The 21,310-nt window shown below is 39.8% G+C and overlaps 2 protein-coding genes and 1 long non-coding RNA gene across 4 annotated transcripts in view; 1 reads left to right on the top strand and 2 right to left on the bottom strand.

The window, feature by feature from the left end:
- The window catches only part of LOC134815236 (phosphatidylinositol-3-phosphatase SAC1-like), a 61,055-nt gene extending 56,599 nt beyond the window's left edge, over positions 1 to 4,456 (top strand). Inside the window, exons 2-9 of the mRNA XM_063823750.1 lie at positions 242 to 380; positions 783 to 1,632; positions 1,781 to 1,927; positions 2,091 to 2,259; positions 2,453 to 2,599; positions 2,934 to 3,105; positions 3,219 to 3,302; positions 3,490 to 4,456. Of these exons, the coding sequence (XP_063679820.1) occupies positions 273 to 380; positions 783 to 1,632; positions 1,781 to 1,927; positions 2,091 to 2,259; positions 2,453 to 2,599; positions 2,934 to 3,105; positions 3,219 to 3,302; positions 3,490 to 3,564 (1,752 nt within the window). The 5' untranslated portion in view covers positions 242 to 272 and the 3' untranslated portion in view covers positions 3,565 to 4,456. The remainder of the gene's footprint in view (positions 1 to 241; positions 381 to 782; positions 1,633 to 1,780; positions 1,928 to 2,090; positions 2,260 to 2,452; positions 2,600 to 2,933; positions 3,106 to 3,218; positions 3,303 to 3,489) is intronic.
- Positions 4,457 to 6,093: 1,637 nt separating this feature from the next.
- LOC134815238 (uncharacterized) lies at positions 6,094 to 13,354 on the bottom strand. 2 transcript variants are annotated; one of them, XR_010160230.1, is made up of 7 exons: positions 12,666 to 13,354; positions 12,372 to 12,446; positions 10,334 to 10,477; positions 10,063 to 10,143; positions 9,326 to 9,525; positions 7,000 to 7,216; positions 6,094 to 6,892 (listed from the first exon to the last, which is right to left on the bottom strand). It is a non-coding gene; the product is annotated as an uncharacterized LOC134815238 (long non-coding RNA). The 2 variants fall into 2 exon arrangements; XR_010160229.1 differs by having other exon boundaries at positions 10,063 to 10,124.
- A 2,374-nt stretch (positions 13,355 to 15,728) lies between these two features.
- LOC134815231 (small ribosomal subunit protein eS6-like) lies at positions 15,729 to 20,011 on the bottom strand. The gene is made up of 6 exons (XM_063823746.1): positions 19,924 to 20,011; positions 19,569 to 19,633; positions 18,055 to 18,121; positions 16,476 to 16,657; positions 16,108 to 16,348; positions 15,729 to 15,923 (listed from the first exon to the last, which is right to left on the bottom strand). The coding sequence occupies exons 1-6, from the start codon at positions 19,927 to 19,929 to the stop codon at positions 15,762 to 15,764; spliced, it is 723 nt and encodes a 240-aa protein (XP_063679816.1). The 5' UTR covers positions 19,930 to 20,011; the 3' UTR covers positions 15,729 to 15,761.
- Between the last annotated feature and the right edge of the window lie 1,299 nt (positions 20,012 to 21,310).

Raw genomic sequence — 21,310 nt, 5'->3', positions numbered from 1 at the left:
TACAAAGTGTACTGTATTGATGCAATGTAATTGTAGTCACATTTCTAACCAGGTTAACGCGTGGACTTGTAAACGTAATCATGAATTGTATCTGAAAACTTTGTTGTTCAGTGATTCTGTGCCTTCAGTAAATCTCATATTTTTTTCTGATCCAGTACTTTACATTTAAACTGTTATTCTCTCTCTCTCTCTATCTCTCTGACTCCGTATTCCCCTGTAACATAACCACTACTTAACCTAGAAGTTAACCTGAACTACCTGGTGTGTACAGGATGAGCGTGTTGTACAATGACTTGAAGCTCCACGTGTCACCTGGTAGTATCTCTGTTTCTGCTCAAGGTGCTCAACATGCTGTCTACATCAACACTAATACCCTCGAGGTAATAAACTCCCCCTGTTCATGTTTATCATGTGTATAATGAGATAGTGTGTGTGTTTCATGTCTGTTTGTGTCTTGAGAAGAGGTGTGTGTATGTATGTATGTATGTATGTATGTATGTATGTATGTATGTATGTATGTATGTATGTATGTATGTATGTATGTATGTATGTATGCATGTATGTATGTATGTATGTATATGTATGTATGTATGTATGTATGTATGTATGTATGTATGTATGTATGTATGTATGTATGTATGTATGTATGTATGTATGTATGTATGTATGTATGTATGTATGTATGTATGTATGTATGTATAAATGTATGTATGTATGTATGTATGTAGGAAATTTCTAAATACTTCCTGCTAAAAAATATTTCTACAAAAACATTTTTACAGGTTGGATCCGCAACCTCCAGCCCCACTACCCCTGGTCGTGACATCTGTGGAGTGTTCGGTATTATAAACCTTCCTCTCACATCCTACCTTATCATCATCACTGAAAAGGAAGAGATAGGGCCTATTGATGGACAGAGCATTGTGTGGAAGATGGCTAAGTATGAGCTGATACCGTTCGTGGAGTCGCGCAGCGCTTCTGAGAGCGTCAAAGCGCTTAATGAGAAGTACTTGGCTCTCTTGAACAAGTCTCTGTCAGCGGACTCTTTCTACTTCAGTTACACCTACGATCTGAGTCATACGATGCAGCGACTCAACAACGTGGATGAAAGTTTCAAAAGTTTAACTTTCATGGAGCGTGGTGACGAGCGCTTCATGTGGAACAGATACCTCATGTCCCAGATAGAGATCTGTCCGGAACTGTCCGGGTTTTGTTTACCAGTCGTGTACGGTGTACTCTCAATAACCACCTGCAGCCTTATGGGCAAAACCTTCGACTTTGTTCTCTTCTCCCGGCGTAACCTCAACAGGATCGGGGTGCGGTACTTTGTTCGTGGCGCTGATGACGACGGTAATGTTGCGAACAACGTGGAAACTGAACAAATTGTTCGGCACGCTGGTCAGGTGGCTTCTCATGTCAACACCCGTGGTAGTATCCCGCTGTACTGGTCCCAGCGCAGTAACATCACGTACAAACCCTACGTTAAGCTGTTCAACAAGGAGAATCAGAAGGATGTGTTTGTGAGACACATGCAGCAGCAGATTGCGCTGTACGGCAAGAATGTGTGTGTCAGTCTTATTGATGATAAGGGAAAAGAAAAGGAGATTTGTCAAAGCTTCAATTATATCGGAGGTTTGTTGGAAAGGAAATAGGAAAATGAGGTTTAATGATAATTGTTTTTTAAGGCGGACAAATCTCTACCGAGGCCTTTGGGTAGCTTGTTAAGTGTTAACTCTTGATTTTATTTCTTTATCCCATTTTAATTTACTATCATTACCAGGTCAGAATTTGCTACCAGGAGTGACATTTATCCACTTTGACTTCCACAAAGAGTGCAGTAAGATGAGATGGTACAACCTCAACATTCTCATGGACAAGCTCAAAGACGACCTGGATAGTTGGAGTTATTTCTCCAAAGATAACCAGGGTACTTATTATTGCTCTGTTAAAAAATTTCAATGAGTCGAATGATCTAAGATTATTAACGTCAGTAAAACTTGCTGTTTAAATTAATATTCTCCGCCTTGACCAGAATCACGTGGTTAGTAACGTTATACGTAGTACCACGTGATCAGTGATCTAATACTCAGGTAGCGTATCGTCAACACAGAGTGGAGTTGTAAGAACAAACTGTATAGACTGTCTGGACAGAACCAACGTGGTACAGGGTATGATAGGTCGTTACATTCTCACTCAGCAGCTCAGACAGATGGGGGTTCTGGGAGAGGGTGACGAGATTCCTGCTTCTTCTCAATTCGAGTTAGATTTCTTGATTATATCTATATATTTTGTTGAAAACTATATTAATTTCTTGTCAGCTGAATGTGTGACTGCTATTGTATCCTTTTAGACTTGTTTGCCACCTGTCTTCATGTCTTGTCTAGCATTGTAAACACAAACAAGGTCGTAAGTACAATGAGATTGCCACGTGTTATTGACTAACCATGTCCAGGTATGTGTTTAAGAACAGATGGGCTGATAACGGGGACGGTATAGCCCGCCAGTACACCGGAACACCCGCTTTAAAGAGCGACTACACCAGGACCGGGGTCAGGACCAAGATGGGACTCCTACAGGACGGCTACAAGAGTATGCAACGGTTAGTGGGCCTGGAGCTGTTCAACATTTTGTCAACATTTGGTCAACATTATAACTACTCCGTTAAAAAGTTGTCGGATGTTTTATCTCCATATTAGTAAAGATTGGATAATTTACTCTCTTATAACTTGATTAGTCACATTACAGCGTATAAACCATTTCATGAGAGGAGGTATGTGAAACCTTACGAAATGAACACGAAAACTGAGATTATCTGATTATCTGATATGATACCAGAATCTGACACTCCAAAACGAGTAGATATGAGTAGTAACCACATGAGTGGTAACCACATGAGTAGTAACCAATAGTAACCAGTCTTAACTACCTTCTAGATACGTACAAAACAACTTCCTGGACGGTTCAAGGCAGGACAGTTACGATATTCTGTTGGGTAACCACCGTTACTCTTCCGTTGAGGAGTCTCCACTCGCAAAACCAAGGCACCCTGTTGCCATCTTCCTGCCAGCTGCTATCGGAATATTCATTGCTCTTCTTATTCTGAAGGTTTACAAACTTGTTTTTGTTATTATTATTGCGTAAATTTAGATGCACTCCATTTTTAACTGGCAAATATGCACAGTCTAAGATATTCGTTGAATCCTCATTCTAAATTTCAGCTGTTACTGCCGGAGGAAACATGGACATCCCAGCTAACACACATTGGTCTTTATGTTGCGGTTATATTCTTCTTGTTCAAACAGGTGAGAGCTTCTAAACTTGGTTATATTGTAATCTGATTTACAGTGTTTACAAATAAGATAAATTATCATGTAAGCAATTCTTTAAGAACATTGATTAGACTCCAACCTCCAAGTAATGGTCAAGGTTATGGTCACAAAATTACCAGCAACTAATTATTAATTATTACTAATTATTACTAATTACAAGGTAAAAGCATGGGGAGACCACCTAGTGGACCAGCCTCGCCTGTATCACACTTTAGCCAAAGCTAAAGCTGAATGACTGGAGCCAATCGATACACTTATAGTTTAGGGAACCTGACGAGCGTGATATCTACTGATATATTGGAATGTTGGGAATGCCAAGCATGAAAATTGTTTTTTTGTGTTGGACTATTATATGAGGTCTGTTAGATTTTGGTTCTGTTTCGAACCGGTGGGAATCGTTTATTTTTACGTTTAATTGTTTCAATTGTGACAAACCTATTAACTGTCTTCTTCAGCAAGCAACTAATTAATACAAAGTTCATTAACTGGATGTTTAAAACTGTACGATCCTTAATGATTTTATTGTGTCTTTTGATAAATCTGATAAGCAATTTTACGCAGAAGTTTCGACCACAATTTAAGCTTCAGTGTAAGTTTAACAACAAGTCTGTTAAACTTTTTATAATGCGATATATTTTGATTGCATAATATGCGGGGTGGCACAGAAATTTCCAGATTTTTGATGTAACAGATCACGTACGAAGCGAACTGCTAGTTCGATTGAGATAAAACTCTGGGCCTTTTGAATGCGTTTACGATTGAAGTTAAAGAACTCGAACTTTGCCCTTCTCCACGAAAGTGCAACCATGAAAATCATGATTTCATTAGATCAGTTGGGTCTAAGATTGACGTTTGATAGTTATTTAGCCCAAATCTGAACACTGGTATCAAATGCTTCGTACATGGTTGCTTGTTAGACACGAAAATGTAGATTATAGATCAGTGATTCTCTAGACTTAAATGAAGATCTGTAAGTGTGTCGATTAGAGTAATTTTTATAGATTTTTGTTATCTGATTTTTCGAAATGATTTTCAATATTTTAATAGGTAAGACACGGTTTATGTGCTATCTCAAATATTGTCTTTTACTCATTATTTTGAACTGAAGAATGTCCAACTGATATGTACACGACTGTATTATTACGTTTTCATTTTTATCGTCACCAGATAAAGGCCCCATTTCTCCATTTGCTAGTACCAAGCAGACTTAAAATGTCAGCGGCGAACGCCATTCGTCTTGGATAAGAGTTTTCTGCGCTTGCGCGTTAATTAATGTGTGCGCGCAGATGAGGTGTAACATCAATTGGACGATACCAGGTACGTTGTCTTGTCTATTTATTACTCAAAGCGTACGTCATTGCTTAATACCGTGACGTTGTTTGATAGGTGATCCCAGTAGTTTCATGTTACATTGAGGTGTCACCTTCAATCTAATTTGGGACTGCTTGCCCATTCATTAGGAAACGTGTGGTATCAACTATCATCAATACAACCAACTTAACTAGTCGATTCAACGGAGAACGTGATCGACTAATGTCAATGAGCCAATATATATTATAGGTATATTGTACATCCATTTTCACCCATTTCGAAACGTTCAAACATTTTACAAATTTGTTTCAGTATAACACAATTGTTTGTGAAATTTAAAGTTAAATAAAAGGACTAAAATCTGCCAGAGTGAAACTTTGACAATACAAGAACTAACAGTGGCAATTGCAAATTGGCAATGGCAATGCCAGTTCGCGGAATTGGGAATCCTGTCATGTTTAATTTCGTGGAATTTTACATTTTTAAACGCCTAGATTACATGTAAATTTTTGGGATATTGATTTATTTAGAAGGAACTTTCAACTTTGTGGAGCAAAAATTGCTTCTCGTAATGACGGCAGAGGAAATAACACTACTATTAGTTTACTGGGCCGCGCTCAGCCTGTCATTCCGCCTAATCTCTATGTTTATGAACATAATAGCCTGAGGTCCCCAGGTAAGGTAACTATTAGTTTGTAGGTTTACAACCTACCAGGACGCGCGCCGAGCTGGACTCGTCGACGGAATTGTAGGTTTACAACCTACCAGGACGCGCGCCGAGTTGGACTCGTCGACGGTCCCAATATATGGAACAGATATTTTACGAGTATCACCCGTTAACGACGGAACAGATATTTTACATTTTACGAGTATCACCCGTTAACTATTAGTGATTAGGGGCCATCTACTTAGGACGTCCGGCAAATACAAAATAGGGAGGGGGTAGTTTTGGAATTAGTAGAGGCTCTTACGGGCAAATATCGCACTTTTCTGCTCGAGCCCTGAGACTTCATTTAGGGTTCTTATATAATAGAATGGAGTGTACTGAACACTCTGACGGTATCGGAAACCTTCTAGAGCCTTCAGAAGCTGTGTTGTGAGCACTTTACTGCCAAAACTTCGGACATCTACAGACACCGGAATATCGACTAAAAATTTTTTCTGAGTTGTTCCCCTAATTTCTCTTAGGTTGCTTAAGCCCCAGAAAGTGTCAGATCGTCTAAATATTGCTCCATTCCGGTGTTAGAGACCTCGAAAATTTCGACCTCGTAGAACGTGTTGCGCGTCGTATGTAGTGTTTACAATGAAAAAAGTGCACTTAAATCTGATTCGGTTGCGGCGCGTGACGTATCTAGCACGATATTTGCTCAAACGCGCGTCACTGCGCCAGAAACCTCGTGGTACCGTAATACTGTAGAAATAGATAATCACAAGAGACACAATAAAAGTATCATCACTATGCAAAGTTAATGTTAAAATGATACAATAGCCCTGCTTTAACAGATTAATCCACATAAACACTATATTTCTACAGATGCCACCGATCAGTAAATCAAACATAGCTGATAGAATTCGTTTCTACATTGAAAGATTTCTTTTCTAATCTCCTTTATGAGTGCTGTCTTTGTTAAAGTGTTATCATCTCTATCCGCATCTATTGTTGCGGCAAGATTAGATACGATCCTGCTGTCGAAACAAACTCGTCTTACCGACATTGTCTTTCTGAAAACTGATGTGATCAGATTAAACATTGCTGGAGTTTGCAGCGTTCTCAGATAAATTAGACGTCACATAGTCATTGTACTTAAGCTTCGGGTCAGACACGAGGTACAGTTCTGGTAAAACATTCTCCTGCTCCAGTTAAAAGGTCCGTACAGCGTCAATACCTGCACTCATTAATGCAGCATTGGTGTTGTCGTGCGTGGACACGTGTCTTTCCATTTTAAAACCTGCCTTAAAGACAGGTTTTAAACTTACAGCTTCAGATAATTTACCCTTCAATTGTTTCACCCTCGAGTTGCTGTACCTCAAACGACATGTTTTGTGATATCTACCTAGCTTGCTATAGAGATATTTTCCGAGACTCTCAGGGTTAAGAACAGGGCACTTGGTCATGTGCGAATCAGGATTAACATCGATGTTGCACAGATCCTGACGATTTCTGTAGATGTCCACAGATAGTATGTTGCGAAATCGACGAAGAAACTTTTATCTTTTCCTTGAATCAGACTATCCTTTTTCGTTTCTAACGTCTAGGGAAATTCGTATTGTTAAAGAAGAATAACCTCCCATACTCTTAAAATTAAATCGAGATAATATGTATAATAATTATATTTGCGAGCAAAAGTTTCACACAAACCTGTTCAACCTGGCATATGAAACACAAGTCTCAGTCCATTTCAAACAAATCAACATCTGGTCCACTTGATTGGGAACTAAATGAAGAAAGTCTCCACATTTTCTTAGTTCTATTCGAGGAGGGTGACAAAGGCGGGACTTTTTCCACTTGGATGGCAATAGCTTCTTCAATCTTCATCACAAGAGGATTCGTCAATTTCAGAAACAGCACTGTACACCTGCAAATACTTTATTACTTCCCACATTTATATCAACAGTATCATATCACATAAGTTTGAGATCGTACAAGTGTTATATCGGGGGGGGGGGGGGGGTGTCACGTCCGTCTATGTCCGCTTGTCTCATAGAATCCAAAAAGGACAGGACATAGGCGGACATAGGCGGACATAGGTGGACATAGGCGGACATAGGCGGACATAGACGGACATAGGCGGACATAGGCGGACATTAATGGACACATAAATTGCTAAATAAAATGTTCAATTTTTGCTGTTATAGGGGGGATCATGTTTTTTGTCCGTTCGGTACCCTATATTTTCAAAACGGACAAAAAATAGAGCGGACAAAAACGGACAAAAATGGACAAAAACGGACAAAAATGGAAATAACATTTAGATGCTTCCTCCTCCTACTCTTCCTCCTCCTCCCCCTGGGTCTTCCTGATCTTCCTCAGTCCTCTTCCTCCTCCCCTCCTCAGTCCTCCTCCTACTCCTCCTCCTCGTCCTCAGTCCTCCTCATCAGTCCTCAACAGTCCTCCTCCTCCCCAGTCCTCCTCCTCCTCCTGAGTCCTCCTCCTGGGTCCTCCTCCTGGGTCCTCCTTCTCCTCTTCATCCTCCTCCTCTTCCTCCTCAGTCCTCCTCCTCATCCTTCTCCTCAGTCCTCCATCCTTCTCCTCAGTCCTCCATCCTCCTCCTCAGTCCTCTCCCAGTCCCCCTCCTCCTCCTCCTATTCAGTCCTCCTCCTCCTCCTTCTCAGTCCTCCTCAGTCCTCCTCCTCCTCCTCCTCCTCTTCCCTCTCAGTCATCTTCCTCAGCCATCCTCCTCAGTCCTCCTCAGTCCTCCTCAGTCCTCCTCCTCCTGGGTCCTCCTCCTCCTCTTCATCCTCCTCCTCTTCCTCCTCGGTCCTCAGTCCTCCTCCTCCTGGGTCCTCCTCCTCATCCTTCTCATCAGTCCTCCTCCTCCCCAGTCCTCTCCCAGTCCCCCTCCTTCTCCTCCTCCTATTCAGTCCTCCTCCTCCTCCTCCTCAGTTCTCCTTCTCATTTCTCCTAAGTCCTCCTCCTGAGTCCTCCTCCTCTTCCTTCTGAGTCCTCCTCCTGAGTCCTCCTCCTCCTCCCTCTCAGTCATCCTCCTCAGTCATCCTCCTCAGTACTCCTCAGTCCTCCTCCTTCTCAGTCATCGTCAGTCCTCCTCCTCAGTCCTCCTCAGTCCTCCTCCTCCTCCTGGGTCCTCCTCCTCCTCCTCCTCCTGGGTCCTCCTCCTCCTCCTCCTCCTGGGTCCTCCTGGGTCTTCCTGATCCTCCCCAGTCTTCTTCCTCCTCCCCTCCTCAGTCCTCCTCCTACTCTTCCTCCTCGTCCTCAGTCCTCCTCATCAGTCCTCAACAGTTCTCCTCCTCCCCAGTCCTCCTCCTCCTCCTGGGGCCTTTTCCTGGGTCCTCCTCCCCAGTCCTCCTCCTCCTGGGTCCTCCTCCTCCTGGGTCCTCCTTCTCCTCCTCAGTCCTTCTCCTCCTCCTCCTCAGTCCTCTTCCTCCTCTTCCTCCTCCCTCTCAGTCATCCTCCTCAGCCATCCTCCTCAGCCATCCTCCTCAGTCCTCCTCCTTCTCAGTCCTCCTCCTGAGTCCTCCTCCTCCTGAGTCATCCTCCTCAGTTCTCCTCCTCCTCCTCCTGGGTCTTCCTGATCCTTCTCCTCCCTCTCAGTCATCCTCCTCAGCCATCCTCCTCAGCCATCCTTCTCAGTACTCTTGAGTACTCTTCAGTCCTCAAAATGTTTGTCCGCTAATGTCCACCAATGTCCGCTAATGTCCACCAATGTCCATCCAAGTCCGCCAATGTCCGTCCGGGTCCGCCAATGTCCGTCCGAGTCCGCCAATGTCCGTCCGAGTCCGCCAATGTCCGTCCGTGTCCGCCAATGTCCCAAAAAACACGTCCGTTGTCTCATAGAATCCAAAAAGGACAGGACATAGGCGGACATAGACGGACATGACACCCCCCCTATATCATTTTAAAAGTTTGCAAATCCGATAGAAATGGATTAAAAATTACTACTCGCTGTCTATTTACCTTTGAATAATAATGTTTTTAAATGTTAGTAAAACAGGAGGAAACCACTCACCCTGTTATAGTTGTCTTTTACATAGTTAAGACACTGAATACACAAAAAAGAGGTTTGCTTTGGTGAGCACAACCCAGGATTGATCTTCTGCAGCAGGGCGAGGAATTTTCTAGACTGTTTTGTCATTCGTTCACTTTCAGAGCGGAAGAAAACTGTTCCATTAAAATCCTTTATTTCTATTCGGGTACAGATACAGCACTCTAAAAATTGATGAATGGTCACATTTTTGTATACCCTACGGCAAAGTCTTATGTCTGTGGTAAAAGAATGATATTCTTTAAATAGTTTTTCATTAAAGCCTAAGCTTAACTTCTACCAATTCAAAATTGTTTACGTCGGTCTCCCCTCCTTGAGCCACTTTTCACACCGCTATTGAGTATAAATCACTCTAGCACAAGCGATTTCAAACCCCCTCCCCTAGGCTGGATTAGGTTATATGTGAACTGTGCTCTAGTGCATGACTGACTTTACATAATGCAGAGCATGCAAAGTTTTGATGTTTCATAAACTTATGAATAAAGTTTTAAAAATCGTGACATAAAAAGCAGTGGTCGCCCGGTGCCCCGGCCAAAATCACAACCCCCAGCTCTTCCCGGCCCCGGCCAAAAATTGGCAATTCGCCGGGGGTAAACCCCGGCCCCGGCCAATTCTCAGTGGTCAGCCCCGGCCATATTGGGGCTCCCCGGCCCCGGTCAGAATCCTGCCCCCGTTCGACCACTGATAAAAAGTTAACTCACTGGATTTGTCCAAAAGCGAGAGAAAGTACTGAGAAAGCACTTATACGTCACCACCAGAGGGCCTAGAGAGGTTATCTTTGTCTGTTTAATTGAATATTGAGTATATAATATGAGATTTAAGATGAACATGATAGATATAACGTCCAAATTCTAAAGTTCCACCAAAATTGAGTCACATTAAACTTGGTTAACACAACAATTTTAGTTCTTCATTATAGTAGGTGATTTGACATAATGAAGTGTAGACTAAATTATTATTTATAATAATTACCTGTCGGAGGGATTTAAGTGTTCCTTTGAACAGTCCTTTTCTGGAAGGTTGAGAGCTTTCCATACATCCAGAGAGCCAAATTGGATTTGTCCTTCTTTCGGGCATATGCAATCTTTGATATGATGCCTTGTACATTTTGAAACCCTGCAGTTATCATTATTCAATACTTATAGAGCCTATAAGGGGTTAGGGGTCGTTCACATAATATTGTGTAATTGCAATATAGTTACTGTACATTTCCAACCCTTTGTCATGTATATCACAACAGATGATGTTAAAAGCATAATAATATTATGATACAGTTTTACAGTTTTTGTTACGTGTTGATAATCTAGCTCTTATCTCTATTTTATCGCTACATTACAACTGCCATTTTGCTGGTACTGTGTTTTTTACTTTATACAAGTACAAGTAAACGATGGAGGAAATGAATACTCTTCAAAGATTGTCAGTTTATTCTACCTACATTACTGAAGAGTATGAGGTCTATAACGGTTGGATCACTGAACTCGCGGAAGCTACGAACTGTTAGTGACAATAAATCTGAGTTTTCAGTTGAAACGTTCAAAAAGCCAGTGAAGTCAGTTTCAGTAAAACATTTGTATTTTGTATTCTGCGTATCAGACTACCGATAATCATGTAAGTACGTTTCTGGATAGCAAGAAAGATATGGAGGAGTTGAAGAGCGATATTATCCGATCGCAAAGTACTGTTATCAAGCTGCAGGCTGAACTTCTGGAAGCAGTTGGAATCTGTGCACTCCACCGTCAAGACCGCCGTTCAAGACACTGTCCAAGCTGAGATGAAGTCATACAGTCAAGCTGTGGCCTGTGACTAAAAATGCACCTGTGCTTGCAGAAGAGAGTTTAAAAAAGGTTGTACAGAATGCTGTATCGGAAGAGGATCGCAGTAGGAATGTGCTCATCTTTGGTTTGAAGGAGACTGATGAAGAGGAACTGTGCAATAAAGTTACCGTGATTTTTCAGCAGATTGAAGAAAAACCACGTTTTGAAGCTATCTGGGTTGGGAGAAAATCAGCCAACAAGACGAGACCAGTCAAAGTTTCGCTAGGTAATTCTAACTTACCGTTCATCAGATATTAGTAAATGCCAAAAAGCCGAGACTGTGTGAAGATCATAAGACTGTTTTCATCTCTCCAGATCGATCACCTGAAGATCGAGCTACCCATCAGCGGTTGGTCTTGGAAATGAAACAGATAGCCAAAGCAGTGCGCACCCACCCAAAAGATGTTGCACCCACCCAAACGATTTGAAAATGTTCACACAAAAATTGTCAAATTTTGTATAAACTAAGGGTCAATTGACTTCTGTAATCAATTGAGACTGTTTTGGAGATATTAAAATACGTTTAGGAGAGTAAAATTCCAAAATTTTCCAGGGGGGCTTCACACCCCCCCCCCCCCCCCCCCCCCGCCGTGCGCCAAGCTGCACCCACCCAAAGATTTTGAGCTGGAGCCATGCCTGAGCCAAAGAAGACACAAAAAAAAACATTATTATATCAGAAGTGGTAATATTTGTAGTGAGGAGAAGATGTCAGAGAGTGATACATAATAATGAGTGATATACATCCATAAGTTTTTAATTTTGATTGTTGTTATAAGCGGGATAAAAATAATTTATTTCATTTGTATTGGACGGGACATACACAAAGATGCTACGCATGGTGCTGGGTATCTCATGGAAGGACAAGGTCAGCAATATAACTTTGTATGGTAGTCTACCAAGGCTGTCAAACAAGTTACAAAGCAGGAGACTAAAAATGGCGGGACATTGCATCAGACATCCTGAGCTACTTGCCAGTGATTTAGTCTTATGGAAACCTATGCATGGTAGAGCACAGCAAGGCCGACCAAGACAAAGCTACTTGTCTATGTTACTGAAGGAAATTGGGACAAACTCAAAAGAGGAACTGTGAACCCTGATGCGGGACAGGGATATATGGAGGGGGTTATCTGGCGTAGATCGGACTTAGTTCCGACAAAGTAGTAGGTATTATTTCATTTCATTTCATTAATAACCTGCATAGTTGAAAAGTTGATTGATGTAGTTTCGATAAACAGGGCGTCGTTCAACTCCACTCATTTCGTTCCAAGCTGGAATGTAGTATTGTTTAGTGTAGGTTTGTTCATGTACCTCTCATCATCAAAAGGTTTCAACTTATACAGCATCGATAACATCATCTAAAAAAGCTGTTTGAACAGCTTAAGATTCAGTTAAAATTACATTATTCAGATACAGTTTGCGAAATGAAACATTGTCAGCCTGTATTCAATTAATTATAATAATTATGGTAATTTAGCTAAAAATCAAACCATTTGAGTTTTCATTATTATTAAAATAATGTCGATCTAAATTCTTCTTAATCTGCATGGCTGTGAGCGGATTGAAGTCTTTTAACAAACCACACAAGCTTCTTTCATCAAGAAGATTCTTGAAGTGATCCGCATGTACACAGAGAACTGTCTTAGCTAGTTCTGGGTCCATAAACATGTCACCTTCTTTCTAATGGTGATTGTCAAGTTTGTTCAGCAACATAATTCAGAATTACAGAAATTATTTGAATCTACTAGAGATGAAATGGCTTAAATAACTTGGCAATAGATGTAACTAAACAATACATATTGTAGTTTGACTACTTCTTTGAAACAATCAAAGAACGGGGGAGCTAAGGGAATGATTGCTCAAAACGAATGATATCTTCATGAATTCAATGCAGCATCTATACATTTATTCGAAATTAGTGATGGATGAGGGGGTTTAAGTCAGGCATTCCAGACATTTACTCTACTACTATTTATAAATTCAAAATCATGTTAAGAAGATAGCAGCAACTAATCTATATTATTCACCGTGCTCTATTTTATGTGTACTGAAGAGTGCCTTTACAATATTCCACTTTGTGGTGTAGATTTCCTCCATATCCAACAGGCAACACTGAATGAGTGATGGATGAGGGGGTTTAAATCAGGTGTTCCTGACATGTATTCAAAATTGCATTGAGAAGATAGCAGTAACTAATCTATATTATTTACAGTGCTCTATTTATGTACTGAAGGGTACCTTTACAATATTTCAGTTTGTGGTAGGGTTCCTCCACATCCAACAGGTAACACGGAATGAGTGATGGATGAGGGGGTTCAAGTCAGGCATTCCTGTCAAAAGATCTATAATTAATCTTGTAAGGGTACCACACAGTAGACATTATATTGTTGATTGTGAACCAAAAGTTTATTCATACCCACAATCGACAAATTATAAATCAAAATAGTGATATAAGCAATGCAATACTAAATTTGTGAAATTGTATTAACAAAAGGATATCAGCCAAGTAAAGGTATCTCAACAATATAACATTGAAGTATTAGAAATGTGAAATGGCACTCTACTATTATAAAACACTTTACTGTACTGTATTAAACAATATTAAATGAAATTAAGCCAGAGAAGGCATGAACTTCAGAAAAGGACAAAACACTAACGGTACAAAAACTTAAATGAGTTTCAGGGAAGGGTTACTAAAATTTTACGGTAGCGCTCGATTTTATTCAAAAATTTTCAAAGTGCTCAGCACCACGAAAAATATAATTTTTTCTTCCGCTTTCAAAACTTGTTTTGACGCTAAAAAACTATCAAATAGTATTATTGAACAGTATTAAAACACTTTGTGGGCAAAAATATTTCATTGTGGGTGCATAAAGAGCCGAAAAAATTTAGCGCGCAAAAAAACAGTTTTTTTGGAGGTTTTTTAAATTTTGACCGGGTTAACTCTTGTGTGTGCTTATTATATTGGTATTAGCTAGTGCGGCAAATAAAAATGTACAAGAAACCAAAATATCTAAGCTTTTCCATTGAATTAACCTGTCGAAATTTCTAAAAAACCTCAAAAAATGGCCATTTTTGGGGCCAAAAATCGGTTTTTTTCAAAATAAAACCGGGTTAACCCCATTTTCAACACTTCCCACTATCACCAATCGATTCAGGGGTCAAAAATACGTCTTTTAAAACATGTCTGATGACTCTGGTGTATCGAGCAGAAAATCCCCGTAACAGCTCCTACTAAATTTCGGAAAGGAGTGGTTTTTGAAGGATGATGATTAATCACTCTACACTTGACTGTCACGTGACTTTTTCTACTCGTTCTCTAGCTGGTCCTGAACGACTATTCGAAACCCTAACCCTCTTATCTGATCCCAACCCTAACCCTAACCCAATCCTTAATAAAAGCATATGCTGAAACCCGAACCCTAACGAGAAATTGGACTAACTTCCTTATACGGTCATATCACGTGATCGAGACAGTTTTTCGCCAATATCTCGTCAGGGGAGCATTTTAACCCTATGTCATAGGGGGTGATTCGGAATCAGCGTCCGAAAATACATCGATTGAAGTTGGTTTCAACTGTCGGGGGCCCTTTTAGAACAATCTCGAAGATCGACTGTAGAGTGATTTAGCACGCTCGGTTTTTGAAAATCCGGACAAAATTTTGGCAGAATTAGCGAAAAAGTCCCATTTATTTCAACTCTTTGACACTAAGTTGTAAGTTTAGATCCCTGTATTTTGAACGAGTACTTAAATGTAACTGTGCTAAACTTGTTCGACACTATTAATGTATTATCGTCTATTTTAAGTAACTACACATTTTATTTACTATGAATTTGAGGTGTATTGGTTTTATTTGAAGGTGGTTTTGAAAGTTCAGACTCACCCGGGCAGGGGGAGGGGGTGATACAAGGCTGTTACCCACCTTAGACATCATTTCGCCCGCCCGAAATATATCACATGACTTGGATTAACTACCAAGACACGGGCAGATTTAGAATCAGCGTTCAAAAATACATAGATTCGACTTACTCTTTTTTATAGTTACAACTAGAAGAATCTCGAAGTTAGTGATTTTGCACGCTCGTAAGTTCTCTAGATGGCTCTGACGGACTATTTGAAAACCCTATACTCTGACTCCTAGGTCGAGGGGCAGGTTGGTCCGATACTACAACAATCCACCGTTTATATAATAACAATGGTCCATTGACGACCATGTGTCACACTCTTAGTCTTAAGAATGCCACCGGTCTCGTCAGAATGTTTCAGAATATTCTCCTCTTTGTAAATTGAATACAGATAAGCACACAGCAGAGGGATGGCTTCATAGAAAAATGATAATTCGGTTCAGACCACATTTCGACAGGACAGGTAGCATGCCACTTAATCTTACTTTGTCAGTATCAGAATCAGGAGGAAGTAGACCCCATGAGCATTGTGAATATTTTCAGCCTGTGATTTGATTGTGCCTTGTTCAACATAATATTACCATCGATTGAAATGGGCAACAGCCCTCCGCCCAGGTAAAATTAGAATTCAACAAATGAAACGATCATTTCGAATAATTAAAATACAAAATTCAATAAAATTAAGCAGATGAAGTAGAGGTTCTGTTGCTTGATCGGCGACGGGAGAGGAGAGCCTGTCGTTTCTCCCTCAGTCTCTGGGCGATCAGTTTGGCGAATTCGGCAGCCTGGACCTTGTTCTTCTCTGTCCTCTGTTTCTTGAGGGCCAGTACCTTCCTCTTGCGCTGAAATAGGTTTAGTGTGAGCATTTCGACAAAAAGTTGATGGGAAAACAATTTTTGCCATTTATCAACCGTTCCATCAGGTTCACTACTTTTAAACCTCTGCTCAATTCTTTAGGTGCAAATTTCACTGCTTATTACATCGAATATTCCACAACAGCAACAGAAATATTGACAATTTGATTACCTGAATTCTGGCGGGAGTGACAAGTCGCTGGATCTTGGGTGCCTTGGATCTGGCTTTCTTTCCGTCCTTCTCTGGGAGTGGTCTGTGAACAACATACTGTCGAACGTCATCCTCCTTGCTCAGGTTGAACAATTTCCTGATCTTTCCAACTCTCTTGGGTCCAAGACGACGGGGTGCGGTGACATCGGTAAGTCCGGGGATTTCTCCATCTCCCTTCCTCATGATAACGAGGTCCAAAACACTGAAATAAAATACAATGATGATTCCCACCTCTCAAAAATATCCATATTTATATCATGGAAGGTAACTAACTGTACTGAATGAGAAGCAACGTAGATTAGAGAGTGAAATTGTTGTCTCAATCTTACCTGAGCTGAGAGTCTACGATGCATCCTCTGACGGACTTCCTCTTGCGGACACCGGATCGTCGGAGTCTGTAGTTAGGCATACCATCCTTGAATAAAAGCCTGACACGAGTGTTGGTCAGCACACCCTGCATCATGCAGAATCCTTGCAGATCATTACCTCCGGATATCTTCAGGATATATCCCTGAAAATTAATACTGATTAGATAATGTCTATTTCAAAGGAGCGGTAAAGTAACCATAAGTTATAAGCAGAACATCCGCCCATTGATCAATTTCGATCAGCTGGTGGATGGCTCGAACGCGCGCGCGCGTTAAATTTGTCTTGTGAGTGCTAACTGCGTTTATACTTTCTCAAAGGAGACATTATCGCGGTTGACGTTTTCAGCGGGAGAATCGGTGCTTCTTAGGGCCAGCTAGGAACGGCCGGGTAAAAGAGTTCGATCAATCAGGGTTAAATTTAAGAAAGGATATCCTAGAGCTTTATCATCACATATGTATGGAATATTATATCAATTTCAAATCATAATGGAAGTGTAACTTAGTAGCACCGAATAGAAAGACCCATAGTCACGATATCAGAAGGAATTTTTGATTCTATACCGTAATTAAGTATTGCCTCTGATGGTATGCACCCTAGTCCCTGAGCTAACCTATGTTAGCAAAGCTTTTGATAAATGTTTTTGTGGTATTAGTTTTATCCAACTGAGCAAACCACCGCCGATTCTTGGTGGGAAGTTTAACACTTGAGCCCAGTACCTAAGTTGGGTGCCCAATACTTGTAGGTAGGGAGAATGAATCGAAGCAAGTACAGTGGTACTTATTGTAGAACAATTAATTGTGATTAGTCTAGGTCCTCTAAGAATTAGCAAGTTTTATTCAGTTTCTACTAAACTGCCATGGTTCATTGTCATCCAACATGAAACTATAGGACTCCAGGAAATTGTGACTAATCAAACTGATCTAAGACCACACATTCAGTTACTACCATGACTTGTGAATATGCCCGTTTATAAAATCACAGCGATACAGAAGAGGGCCTAAAAGTAATAGCAACCACCAGCATACAAGCCCTCAATAATCGACTAGATCGGGACTACCGTAGAATTAGATTGTATTACAATTGTTCAGAAGTAATGAAATAATTTCAGAACCTCGCGTAAATTGTAATGTTATGTTGGGTGTACTGAACAGATACAAGCTATATTGCTAGCATCATGCCTGAGACACCCATTGCTTATTTAGTTTTGCCATGCATGTGTTACAATCATTATCTACTTGTGTTTTACTTAATACTTAACTTCCACAATGCCTTGGTCATGTTAAAATCACTTTATACAATTAGTAAATTTCCTTTTAAAATTTTATGACTATTGAAGTGAAGACGGTAAGGATCAAGACTCAGGGGCCTTATAGTTTCAGTGAATTGGTGAGCCGAGTTAACCAAATACACCTTCAATAAGGCAATGACAGAGCTTAGTTTTAGACAAAATACACCACTGTATAGAAGCGTCAATTCTAGTGTATGAAACTATAATCGTTGATGATTGTTTCAAAGGAAAAATGTAAAGATAAAACCAACCTTCCATTCGTCTCCGAGCCTATCAGCTGGTACTTCCTGTCCGATCCTCTTGTCGTAGAACACAGACCTGTAACATTACACTTTATCAGGGGTGTAAGATAGTTCTATCAGAAACGTGTTGCAGTGCTTATCTGTCCACGTCTCCATTTACTTCAGGGTTACTGAAGTCTTCACTAGGTTTGGAACACTAGCGGGAAGTCAGGATTGACACTATCCAGGAACACTTGTTCCAGTTGGACAACAGAATATGTCGTGACTGTGCCCTTCTGTTATGGACCTGTCAGTCTTTTCCATGCTAATGACTACTGATACGGCAATTTTTAGATGGTTTCGATTTATAAACAAGCTCTGAATTGCATGCACTAACTTTCATGGAAAACAGTGAAGTTACGATGTATTTCTACAGCACAGGGGAGGAACTTCTTAAGTAGTGGCCTTACTAAGGTGCCATTATTTATGAGTCTCAATAATTTTTTAAGATATCTAGTCTAACGACAGTGTGTTAAATAGAAAATTGTATTACAATTGTTCAGAAGTAATGAAATAATTTCAGAACCTCGCGTAAAGAGTAATGTTATGTTGGGTGTACTGAACAGATACAAGCCATATTGCTAGCATCATGCCTGAGACACCCAAGAATTTAATAAATTATGGCGAGTACAGTAACTATTCGCCGGGCATATTAGATGTAGATTTCCTTATGGTGAGATAATTTGTGTTTAATATTCATAGGAATAATAGAAACCTTTACTTGTATATGACATTCGCCCACAATTACAGAGACATAAGATCGCAAGCTTACTCGATAAGAATAACCTATTAGTGGCGAAAGGTTGAATACTATGCAGTACGCTCATGATATTGTTTAATTTAACCTTGGGCTCATGCTTAAACCTCTAATGTATTTCACTTCTTAAACAAGAGTGGTTGAAGTAGACTATACGTGTGCTCATAGTTTAATATCGATAACTGTGGCTCAAGAGTATATTATCAGAGGAACGATTGTGAAAATATATCATTAGAGGTTGTGGTTGTAATAGTTAAAATGGTTGCTTGATAAGGTCCTCTTCACAAGAAACATCCGCTGTGGAAAGCAATCCTTTGCGTCGCAGAGAGGGATTACCGAATTTTGATGAGCATAGACGAGACTTTATATCATTTTTGGATCTGCTTCGACTGCCCGAAAGATTTATCACAATATTTGTTAGTTATCAAGTAACGTCGGAAACATTGCGATTGGTCTACCAGTTAGTTGGAAGTAAGATATTTCCCAAATCAGAGCCAAGAATAGACTTAGATTCTATAATGAAGTTTAAGTGTAATCACCAGCCTAGCTATTAATTGCACAAATGTAACTGGGGGGGGGGGGGGGGGGCCAACCATATTAAAGTATATTAAAATGTAGGATTTTTCCCGATTTTGACCCGGGGATATACTTTAATATACTTTAATATGGTTGGCCCCCCCCCCCCCCCCCTGTAACTATTATTTAAGGATCAGATTAAATAACTCACAAGATCTTTTCGTCATCTATCTTCAGGAGCTTCTGGCAGCCAGTGGCTGGGTAGGCAATGTTCAACTGAAATAAAGCAATTCAGTCGAAATGATGGCGATAGTTAAGAATGGATGTACTGAAATAGTGAGAATGGACAGTAAGATGAAAGATGGCTAGTGATAGATGGATAACATGTGATTAGTTTCTCATTGAAATAGATGTCAGTCTCATCCGTGGTAAACGGGAGGGGCATGAATGATTAAATAGGGTAGATTTTAATAATAATTCGCAGTTAACGTCTAATGAATTGAGCAGTTCAACTGGATCATAAGTGAAAATTAGTGAAGCCAAAAAATTAAATGTAAAACACTGACCTTCATAGCTGCGACTAAACAATTGTAACGTAAGAAATTCTAATGTGAATGTGCGCAAAACGAGGAAACTCGTGCCCACGAGCGCTCGATTCTTCACCAGCTTCTGATATGTGTGGTTATTGAGCCGCGCGGTTGATCTCAAATCACGAATTTGAAAAATATCCCCTTACCATTACATGTATTTGTAATGATGGTCGATATCGTTGATCTTACAATAATATATGTCGTATAGTAAGTATAATAGTTTAATTTTGTATATTAGTTCTATCACTTTTCGAAATTTAATGCCATCGCTTCAATTAAAGATTGTTGAATGAATGGTTTTAGCATCGAATAAATTCAACAATAAATTCATCAATATTGAATATTAAATAACAATGAACATTGCAATTCTTGTATAATATTATTTGTTTGCTGTCTGATTTCTAATGCAATTTTTTAATGTGGACGGGAACCTTTAAAATTCTAAATTGTTAACTGTTGCTAATTTATAGTTTATTTAAAATTTATTCAATAAACAATAAAAAGAATACCGTACCGACATTTTCAATTTGTTGTTTCATGTTTAATAACGACGTTTTTAAGCATTAATTATTGGAGGACTTTGATGTTTGACGCTTCGACGCGTTGCACAAACTATTATTTTTTGTTCTTACTTCGCATTGAAAATGAAATCGTTGCTTTGTTATTTGTTAATTAGCAAAGCAACGATCTGGAAGGGTTGACATCGTCAATCAACATTTATTTAATTAATAACATAAAGCGCGCCTCATGCAATTGCAAGCATGAGTAAGGCTTTTAAAATTTTTTATCGCGTTTAAACGCGATACAAAATTCAACTTAAACGCGATAAAAAATTCAACTTAATATAACGGGTGATACTCCATATACTCGTAGAATATTTGTTCCGTCGACGAGTCCAATACAACTTAACTCGGCGCGCGTCCTGTAGGTTTAAGGTTGTAAACCTACAAGTTTCAACAAAACAAAATGTTTTATGTTCGCTCAAATTATTTTGTTTGTGGTGGACATTTTTCAACTAGTTGTTTTGTTCGGTAACAAAATGTTTACCTCGCTCATACGATTAACTAATAACACAATAAGGAACTAACAAATAATAAAAAGGGAAATGCAAACGGTTAAGTAAATAATAACAAATTTGCCAATTTTATCACACCATTTTCCTACTTATTTATTAATGACTACTGTTTATGTAAACTTAAAGTTATAGCATATATACACATTATATATGATATGAGCGAGCTGAATCAAAAGTCAAAATAATGAATTTGGAATTTTGGTCAATGATTTTTTCTTTCGACGTGGCGCGCAAGCCACAAAGAAACCTCACGCAATAATTTGTCCAGGATAAAAATTGCGCGAAGAT

This window comes from Bolinopsis microptera, chromosome 5, assembly GCF_026151205.1.
Source record: "Bolinopsis microptera isolate Bmic1 chromosome 5, MBARI_Bmic_1.0, whole genome shotgun sequence".
NCBI lineage: Eukaryota > Metazoa > Ctenophora > Tentaculata > Lobata > Bolinopsidae > Bolinopsis > Bolinopsis microptera.
Note: the sequence above shows the minus strand (reverse complement) of the source record. Positions and strands in the feature narration are given on the sequence as shown.

Bases quoted from the DNA above. Each gene is read 5' to 3' on its own strand.
- LOC134815231 (XM_063823746.1), bottom strand. The intron at 16,658-18,054 runs GTTGGTTTTATC...ATTAATTTTCAG, and splicing joins GGCTCGGAGACGAATGGAAG to GGATATATCCTGAAGATATC. The intron at 16,349-16,475 runs GTAAGATTGAGA...ATTTTATTTCAG, and splicing joins ATCGTAGACTCTCAGCTCAG to TGTTTTGGACCTCGTTATCA.